Genomic DNA, 10,308 nt, shown 5'->3' with positions numbered 1-10,308 from the left:
TATTAATGATTGATAGAATGTGTTGTTTGGAGACAAAGTCCTGGATTGCCTGGAGTCAAAAGAATTCAGATTTAATAAACTCAAGCCTACTGTGTGCAAGCAGCAGCTAGGTGACACCGTGGAGAGTGCTAGCCTTGAAATTGAGAGTATCTCAGTTCAAATCTCACCTCAGACACTTACTAGGTGTGTGACCCTGGGCAAGTCACTCCCAATTGCCTTAAACATCTGGGGTTCTCTCCAGTAGTCCTGGTGTATACCTTGCCACTGGACCCAAATGTCTCTGGAGGAGAGAGTGAGGTTGGTGACCTTGCACAGCCGTCCCTCACTTCAACCCAATTCAGTGCAAGTCATGACATAGCCTGATGACTTGGTCCTCCTTGAGAATGAAGGACAAACAATAACTATGTGCAAGGATGGAGTTAAAAGTCTAGTAGGGGAATATGTACACAATCACAATACACAAAACTACACCAAGTCCACAGGAGAGGTGCAAACATTATTTTAAGTACTGAATAATTTCAGGAAGAGGTAATCTGGGGGGGAGGGGGGAGTCTTAAGGGCAGTTTCCTATGCTGCCTATTCATGAGGTCAGCCCTCAGAGTCCCCTCTGAGCTCTCTTCACCCCAGGCAATGTCTTTCTTTCTTTGAGAACCCCACCAATTAATTGTCACTTGTGATCAAAGAGAGGGGTAGAGTAAATTGGCTTGATTCGGGATGGGAGCTCAAGGTCACTATTCATTTCTAAGAGTTACTGATCCCAGAGCTCCCTCGAAAGCTATCTAAGAAAGGAGCCGAGCTATGGGCTCTTTATTTAGGCGGCACAATAGAGCCCTAGGAGAGGTGTCGGACCACGGGGCTTCCAGGCCCATTTCTTTGGCTTCCTCCAGATGTGATTGTTATTTAATCTCTCGGAGAAGACTCAGTTTCTTCACTTGTAAAATGGACACAATAATCCTTGCATTGCCTAAGGGCAATGGAAAGGGGATTCCCAAACCGGAAAGAGAAAGGTGGGGGAACCCAAAGCTCTGGGAGCTTTAGCTGGCCACATAAACATCATAAAGCCAGGAATGTGGCTAGGCAAGGCAGGAGGAAGATAACAACCAGGTCCATTCCCCTCCCCCTCCCCCTCTTTATCTGCAGGAGAGAGCAGAAGGTTTCTGAATGGGAAGCTCAGTGTTTGCTAGAAGGGCAGTGGAGAGAGGAGGTGCAGACGAGATGCAATAAAACAGGGAGACATATGTAATGCCCACCTTAAGCTAGAGTAGTTTCCCCCAGAGAAATGGGCCCAATAATGAAAAAAAATCAGTCTTAAAGTTAAAACACCACCAGCTCAAAAGGTATTCTTGAGCCTGAAGGCATTGCCTATTTAGCTAGGAGTGATGCTCTGAAGAGATTTAGTCTGGGGCAAAGATTCACTGGTTAGAGACTAAGGGCACCTGGGTGGTACAGTAGAGAGAATGTTAAATTTGAGAGTCAAGAAGGCCTGAGTTCAAATCCTGCCTCTGCTACTTACTAGCTAGAAGATCCTGGGCAAGTTGCATCATCTCTCTCAGCCTCAGTTTCCTCATTTATAAAGTGGGGGCAATAATAATAGCACTTTACTCCCAGGGCTGGTGTGAGGGTTAAACGAGACTACTTTGCCAAACTTAAAGTGCCATATAAATACTAGCTATTATTATGAAAAGCCTTTTCCACTCAAGATGCTGGAACAGCTAGCTCCTTGGAAAGGAAAAGAGGGGCTGCGCTTTGAGGAAAAAAGCTGGGAAGGTTCCCCCTTGACACCATCTCCTTATCCCTAAAACGTTGCTGGTCAATGGCTGGGCGTGAGGGTTGGTATGTCCTGAGAGAGCTGCGGAAAGTGCTGGTGCTTTCAATTGAGACGGCCTGGCAGAGCCTGTCTTCCTTGGTTCTGGTGAAGCTCCTGCCAAGGAGCGATCACAACCTGCCTGCATCACCTCCTCCTCCAGGACTCTGGCCCTTGACCCTAGATCTTCCTCAGGGGCCCAACCCATCCATGTGCCATTGGTCTTTTAGTATCCTGTGACTTCTGGGGTCCCTGGACTGTCTGCCTGGGTGCTTCCACAACACGACCAGCGTTTCTTTATTTCTTTTTTTAAATTTCCTGGATAAGAGCTTTTCTATGACACACAAATCACCATTGGAAACATTCTACATCTGCTTGTACCCACCAGGCATCTCTCTCTGACCTTTGTCGAGGCTCTGATTTTGATTCTTTGACTGTTGCAGTGTTCTTTGTCTCTGGGGGATAAAGCATTCCCAGAAGAATATGGGTGGGCTTTTGGGTCAAAGGAGCAGCTAGGGGCCAGTGGAAGTGCCAGAGCAGTCCAGGCCCACTGTCTAATTTTAGGTTTATCTTTACCGTCCAGTAGCACCATCTGAGGAATTGTACTCAGGCCGCTGGGGGAAGGAGTGGAAGGAATGTTAAAGACAAATCCTGCCTTAGACAACACTAGCTGTGTGACCCTGGGCCAGTCACTTACCTGCTCTCAACCTGTTTTCTCATCTTCAAAATGGGGATATGAATAGGGACCTACCTCCCATGGGTGTGGTGAGGATCAAATGAGGTAATACATGCAGGGTGCTATGTAAACCTTACAGGGATATCTAAATGCTAGCCATAGTCCTCTTACTGTTATTATTACACCATAGGCGCAGTAGGCATTCTTCATCCACTTGGGTTTTCCTGAGTGGATTGTTGGGCAGAGACCTTGGGACACCTGTGGATCCCAATTATGGGTGTCCTGGAGTATTCAGAGGATGGCTGTGACCACCTAACCCAGAGAGAAGTTTGTTGAATTGAATGTGGGCTCCTTCAGCACAAAGCTGAGGCCCCTCCCCCATCCCCAAACCCTGCTTCTGGATACTTTGAATCCCCAGATCACGCCATTCAGAGCCCGAAGGGTTAGCACAGTGCCCGGCACAAAACAGACAATTAATAAATGATTATTTACTGGCGGACTGAGGAAGGGGCCTTTGAGATCACCAGATCCTCCTGTGTTTCACCCGGTCCGGAGTTGAGTCCAGTTCCGGAGGTAGGGGGAAGGTGACTTCCTGAGGAATCATGGGATGCTTAGGGGGCCCGGAACTTATCCTTGTGAGCACTCGGAGGACCCCAGCTGTGGTGGGGGAGGAGGAGAAGGAGGAGCAGCGTTCTAGGCTCAGCCCAACTACCCCCCCCCAAAAGTTTTCCCAGCCTCCCTCCCCCCCCACCCCCCCACTACTTTCAGTTTCCTTTGTAGAGGCTTTGGGCTGCGGGCTCGCCTTATTTGTAGTGTGGGTTATCTCCAATCCATCGGCTCTGTCTACAGTTTTTAGCTACTGGGCCCTCTTCTTCCCCTTTAGACTGAGCACTACACGAGGGCAGGGGCTGGCTTTCGTCCTTGCTTTGCTATCCCCAGCGCTTAGTAGGCGCTTAAGAGATGCTCGGCTGACTACTGACTGACTGCTTATGGGGCCTCAGCTGCAAATACAGTCCCAGGGGAGTGTAAGGCCCTTACCCCGGAGCCTGGCACTGGGCCATCTCGAACCCAGGCGGCCCACACCCCCTCAGTACGGGGCCGAATCGAGCCCCTAAGTACGGGCTGAATTGGGCCGAACGTACTCGGGTCGTGCCAGCTCAGGTCCGCACTGGCCCGGGAGTGCCAGGTCTGGGGTTCAAGCTCGAAGAGGGCGCCCAAGTGACTTTGGCTCGGTCGCGTCCTCGTGGATCCCGCGGGGTGGGCCTCTGGGCCGGGGCACTCTGATCCCAGGCCCCGAGGCCCCTCCTTTTCTGGGCGGCCGCGGGGGCCGGGCCTCGGACTTTCCGGTCCTTTCCCCTCGGGCCGCAGCCCCGGAGGGCGGGAGGGGGAGGGGCTGCCGGGGAGGGGGAGGGGCGCTGGCTGGGGGTGGGACGCGACGACGCGGACGCGGCCGCAGCGGCGGCGGCGGCGGCCTGGGGGGCGGGAGGCTCTCACTCTCCCACTTCCCGGGGCTGGCGCACACGGGCCGGCCACAGCCGCCTCTCCCTGTCCCGGCTGCGGCAGCGGCAGCGGCAGCAGCGGCTGGGCCAGTGCCCGGAACCCCGCACGGCGTCCCTCCCAGCCTTCGGGGCCACGGCCACCGGCCCCCGCCGGCCCCCACCGGCCCTGCGGGGCGCGCACCTCCGGGACCCCGGCCCTCTTTCCCTTCCTCTCGCCCCGCATCCTGGTCCGGGCTCCGCGGCGACCCCTCGGGGTGCGCGGGCCGGCGGACTGACGGTCGGGCGGCCGGCCAGCGAGCCAGACGGGACCAGGCGAGCGGGGACTGCCGTCGCGGGGCGAGCTCCGGGCCCCGCACCCAGACGCCCGCGCGCACGGCTGGCCGGCCGGGGCCCCCCGGGACCATGAACAGCAGCAGCGCCAAAGGCGGCGGCGGAGGCGGTGGTGGAGGAGGCAGCAGCGACAAGGAGCCCAGCCCGAGCGACGGCGGCCTCCCGGAGGAAGAGGTACGGGCGGGCGGACGCGAGCGCGCCCCTGCACTGACGGGGGGGGGGGGGATCGAGCCGGACTGACGGGTCGGGGTGGGGGGTGGGAAGAGGCCCGGGGCTCTCCTCTACTACCCGGACGCCTGGGGCTCCTTGGAGCTGCCACGGACCGGACGGGACGTGCCGGGAGTGGACCTATTGGACAGGGCGCACGGGCCCTATGGGACGGGCACTGCAGGGAGTCGGGGCCAGGGCTCTCCATGGCTACGACGCACGCCCTGACGGGCGGGTCCCCCAAACCCGGCCGGTCCGGGGCAGGGGGAGATCGTCCCGGTCACCGTCCCTCCCAGTTCTTGGTTGACCAGCTCGAACGAGCGGCGATCCCGACCACCCAGGAGCATTTCCGTCGGGCTGTCTGCCTGGCGGATCACTGGCGAGGTCCGGGCGGGCGGGCGGGCGGACTGAGCTTGGGACTGAGCGTCCCTCCTTCCCCCCAACCGTACTTGGAGATTAATAGATAACTCATTAGGCGCATTCCTCTGGGTCGCTGCTCAGGCTCCTGGGCCCGGGGCCTGAGAAAGTGCAGGCGCTGGGCCGGTGCGGGCTGGGCAGCGGGACGCCGCTCGCGGGAAAGCTCTGACCCGAGGCCGGAGCCGGCACTTTCCCGGTAACTTGGAAACAGTGTAACTTGTACGCAAGCACCGCCGCCAACTCCCCACTGACTGCCTGCCCTTCGGTGCTCCGAGAGCCGACCCGGGGCCGCCCGGCTGTGCCGCAGGGCCAGGCACGCGGATCTGGGCACTGGGGGGGAGGGGGGAGAGCAAGCCAGGAGCACCGTGTGTGGCCCTAGAGCCCCTACCTCTTATCTTGTGGGCAGGCTTAGCCTGGGGAAGCTAGGTGCCTTCCGCTTAGTGTCCTGGTGCCTCCTCACACCGACGCAGAACCTTGCGTCCAGAAGGCGCTAAATTAATGCTTGTAGCTGCAGACGAATAGACTGTACTGAGTCAGACTATACTTTTAGCAAAGGGGATCCACTGGGACTGATTCCACACCGGAAGAACTCAGGGCCGTGTGTGAGGCTTGGGTGGTAAAATGTGAACTCTATCTCCCCACTCAGACTAAAGTCCGAGATCCTCGGCTCCCGGGAGGTTAAGTTGTGCTTGGAGATCCCGAGAGAATGATGGGTCACCTTCGGAAAGGGGCAGTCTGGCCCCGGAGTCAGATTTTTCTTTGGGAGGGGATCTGGGTAGACCCGTTAAAGAGCCAGTCTCCGAGAGTTAAGGGCAGCCGGCCTTTGCCTTCCCCACTCGGGCTTGTGGGTCAGACTTCCTGGGCGAGAACTTCCCTCACCCTCGCCTTCTCCGCTTAGAGTGAGTGGTTTTGATTTCTGTGTCTTCCCCAGGGATAACTTCAACCCCCTGGTCTGCATGACCCAACCCCCACCCGTCTCTCCCCCTCTTCCCCTGCATCTACACCTTGACCTGAGGTTTCTTTCTGTTGGGGGTGGGGGAGGCTGGTGGGTGACCCTTCCCCACCTCGGGCTAGGAGATCAAACCCCTTCCCAACGGCCCCCAGCTGTTTCTTTCTCTACCAGTAGTTACTTGAATAACCCTTTTCTCCAAACCCGAAATATATGCCACCTTGACACAAAATTCCCCCCCCCATGGGTGACAAATACCACCCTCCCTTCTTGGTCTACTCAGTCCCCCTGAAGCTGGCAGCTGGGTCGGGTCTAAGAAAGAATTGAACCGGGTCAGGGTCTCTTAGCCCTTTTTTTGTCAGACCGGACCCCATGGGCCGTCTGATGAAACCTGTGGACTCCTCAGAATTAGGTGTTGGAATTCACAGAATAAAAGAGGATTACAATGGAAAGTGAAGGTTAGTGAAAAGAAAGTTTATGGACTCCCTCAAATTCCTCTAGCTACCCCTTGCTGGTCCGTGGACCCCAGCCGAAAAACCGCCTGGTCTAATTAGAGGCAAACCAGTGGTCGGAAGGCGCTTGTCAGGGAGAAGGAAAATGACCAGGCCAGAAGGGGGGGGGGAGGGCTGAGATGAATTCTTTTGGGCAGGCCTTTGGGGGGAAAAAAATCAGCATTCGATTGTCCTGAAAACCCAAGTCCTTTAATGATATTTATTGGGGAAAGGGATTTTTATTCCCTCCTCTGCCTTGAACTATAAACCCAGAGATGAATTTTAGCCCTTCAGAAAGGTGAGGGAAACTGGCCCCTCATCCTCAATAATGCATCTGTCCCCATCACCCAGCATGAACACTACCAGGGGGCTAGAGTGGGGGTGGGATGTTAATAAACCTTTACTAAGTAAATGGATGGATGTGTTTATCCAGTCTTCTCTACTTAGGACTAAATGTTTGTTCAACACAAGTCCCATTCAGCACCACAAAATCAAAGAAGCCGCCTTCCAGTCAGTGGCTTGACCAAGCATGGCTCCTGAGTCTAGGGATCATGAACTTTTTTTTATTAAATTTTGATAATTGAATTTCAGTATAATTAGGTTCATTTGACGTCCTACCTGTTATAGTTTATTCGTTTTGAACCATTACTCTGAGAAAGAATCCATAGGCTTCCCTAGACTTATGCCAATGGGGGGGGGGGAGGCAAGACACACACACACACACACACACACACACACACACACACACACACACACTAACCTGAGGAAGTTCTAAAGGTTATCAAATCCCATGGGGATTTGGGGACTGAATAACTCTTAGCAAATCAGCAGCATGGTCTCCTTCCTGTAAGGACAAACAAACCTACAGAAATGAGACTTCCTAGGGATACTGTGGGTTCCAGCCGAGACCTGCTGGTACCGCTGCTGTTTCCTACCCCAGCTGCTTTTGGGAGGGCACCAGTGTCTTTGCATGGGGAGGGGGGCAGCGGTGGAATTAATGATGTCTTACTGTAGAAAAGAACCCAGGTTTTTCATGCCACTTTTGCCATGACCTCGAGTTCATGTACTTTTTGGGAATTCCGAACCATTGGATGGGGATTGAGAAACAAGAATGCTGGGAAATTTACCAGGTCTCAGGAGTATTGAAACAACTACTCAGGGCTTGCTGCTTTGAGGGTCTGAGGTTTCCCACAGCTTGCACCAGCCCAGGTTGTATTTTACTTTGGAGGTTGTGCTCAAATTCCAAGGAGAAAGAATTCATTTTATTTTAAGACTTGGCCTGCTCACTGTACAAGATGAGGGAGAAGCTGTGAATCTCTTGGGCACCAATAGCCCAGAGGACAGGCAGGAGGGAGGAGTGTGTGTGTGTGTGTGTGTGTGTGTCTAGGTCTGTGACACCAAGATCCCAAACAAATTTGGTTTATCTTCAGTAATGAGTTAAATACAAGTGTGTGCAAAATCTTCTTTGAAGCTGCTATAAACTATTTGTGGAAATTCTTTGACTTTGCCTCTTGTTTTTTCAAAGGGCAGCAAAATGCCCCTGAAAATGGCTACCTCAGTTCTTCATTTTTATCAGACCAAAGATGGAATCTTGAAGTTTGTTAATGGTATAAAAGTACCAAGTAAGTCACCCAAGTCTCACTGAGCCAGTGGCCTTTATTAAAGCCAAGAGTTCTTAACTTATGGGCTGGGAACTATTATACATGCATGCATACATACATACATACACATACATGTATGTAATGTATATGTACATATATTTATGTTACAAAATTTATTTCAGTCTTCTGCAATCAAATCCATCTATTGTTGTAATATATTACAGATTATGCTGTTATAATTATTACACCTTATATAGTTATAATGTGATTACTATGTTATATTATTATGATCTAATTATAATACGCATCATTTTGTGCATTTCTAAACACTGTTCTGAGAAGGGGTTTCTCTAGCTTGCTTCCAAAGGGCTCCCAAACACAGAACAGGGTCAGAAGCCCTGTTCTCTGCTAGTTCAGGGCCTGGGCTGGAAGCCATTCATTCCGTTTCCAAGTCAGCCAATAAAGCCCACAATAAAGGTAGGGTAATTGATTGTTGTTGTTTTTTCTGGAATGTCGTAAGACAGATATTTCTCAATTGTGATTTATGTCTTTATCACTGCTGTTAAATTAGAAGACTGTTTTGACCCTGGGTAATTTAGAGTTAATTGTGTGGTTCAGAAAAAATTAGGCCACAGGGGCAAAGTCTCTGGTGCTCCTCCCGGTGAGGGTCAGTTGTTCTTCATGGCAGATATGGGTTCCCAATGCTCAGTTCTCCTTAAGAAGTTGGCTTTTGGGAGTGTTTGCAAGGATGCTTGGGCTTCTGGGTCCCAAGCAAGACACCACAGGCACACCTGCTTCCCTGAGCTGTTCTGAACTTCGGGCTCTCAGCCTGGACGAATTAGACAAACCACAAACGTGGGAAACCACGATGTTTTTGTCTCCTAACGGGCTGGTGAAGTGCACCTCAAATCACAGGCTGCTTGGCAGCTATTGAGGCTGGGGAATTGGAGGAGAACCTGACTCAGTATCCCCCTCATTCTGCCAGAAGGCTTCCCCAGTGGGTTCCAGGAGAGCTGAAAGATTTTTCTCAGACCTCTATAGAGACACTATCAATCCCAGCCCTCTGGGGACAAGGGCCTTATTTGGGGGATGACTGGCTAGAGTTAAGACAGGCTCACAGTGGGCATCTCTGGCTCTCATGATGAATGTGCTGGCTTCTCACTGATGCCAGCCGTGCCAGACATGGAGCTTGTGTGAACACCAGGGGGCAGCTTGCCCAGGGAGAAGGAATTAGCTTGGGATCTCTCTGTTGACCCCATGTGGTTTCAGAACAGTGGAACAGCCTGCACCCAGAGGGTCCAGGGATAGCCTTGTCCCCCTTTGTCTTTTACTGTTCATTAGGCAGCTGGGTAATAGAGGACTAGAGCTGAAGTTAGGAAGACCAGAGTTCAAATTCTGCAGCAGAGGGGCAGCTAGGGAGCACCGGCCCTGGAGTCAGGAGTACCTGAGTTCAAATCCGGCCTCAGACACTTAACACTTACTAGCTGTGTGACCCTGGGCATGTCACTTAACCCCAATTGCCTCACTAAAAAAAAAAAAAATTCTGCAGCAGACACAACATGACCTTGGGCAAGTCTCATTTAGCTTCCTCATCTGTATGAAAAATAGGGATGATAATAACAATACCTACTTCACAGCTTTGTTGGAGGATTAAGTGAGATAACAAGTGCTTTGCAAACCTTCCAGCGCTAAATCAGTGCTGTTGCAATGATTTTTATTTGCATCTTTACTATTGCCACCATGCTTCCTGAGGCCTTGTCTCACCTCCCTGGCTCTCCGCCTCTCTCCATCCTCCTTACTCTCACTTTAGAAATCATATGGCTCCACCCAGTCACTGTGCAGAGAAGGAAACTGAGGCACAGGAAGGGGAAACATCTTGTCTTCATTCAGGCAGTTGCTAAGGAGGATAGTGTCAGGATTGGAACCCAGTTCTTTGGACACCATATCTGTCATTCTTCCCACTACCCCATGCCAGGCCTTCTTAAAGCCATCTTTACATGTGGCATACTCCTTCTCAAAAACCTTCGATGGCTCCCTATTGCCAGATGGCTCAAGGCCAGCGCAGGGTGCTTACTCAGGGCTGCTTCTCTCACCGATCTCATCGTTCCCCCATGGGAAGCCTTCTCTGTTCCCAATCCCCTCCTTTGCCTGGTTCTGGGTCCTCAATGTTTTTAGGGTTCCTTCGAGGTACAGCCCAGATCCCTAGAGGAGTGGATTGTGAGATGGCTGGCCTCTGAGCTAGGAACACCCAGGTTCAAGACCTGCTTCTGACCCATACTGGCTGTGTGACCCTGGGCCAATTTCTGAAGCTCTCAGAGCCCCCAGACAACTCTT

The 10,308-nt window shown here is 52.5% G+C and overlaps 1 protein-coding gene across 2 annotated transcripts in view; it reads left to right on the top strand.

Moving 5' to 3' along the window:
* Nucleotides 1-3,974: 3,974 nt before the first annotated feature.
* RBPMS (RNA binding protein, mRNA processing factor) overlaps nt 3,975-10,308 on the top strand; it is a 154,737-nt gene continuing 148,403 nt past the window's right edge. For both annotated transcript variants that reach the window (XR_006353516.1, XM_043969665.1), the window contains exon 1: nt 3,975-4,483. Coding sequence is in view for 1 of the 2 variants with exons in the window: in XM_043969665.1 (XP_043825600.1) it covers nt 4,382-4,483 (102 nt within the window). In the remaining variant the exon portion in view is untranslated. The remainder of the gene's footprint in view (nt 4,484-10,308) is intronic.

This window comes from Dromiciops gliroides, chromosome 6 (assembly GCF_019393635.1).
Source record: "Dromiciops gliroides isolate mDroGli1 chromosome 6, mDroGli1.pri, whole genome shotgun sequence".
Classification (NCBI taxonomy): domain Eukaryota; kingdom Metazoa; phylum Chordata; class Mammalia; order Microbiotheria; family Microbiotheriidae; genus Dromiciops; species Dromiciops gliroides.
This window is presented reverse-complemented; position numbering and strand designations above follow the sequence as displayed.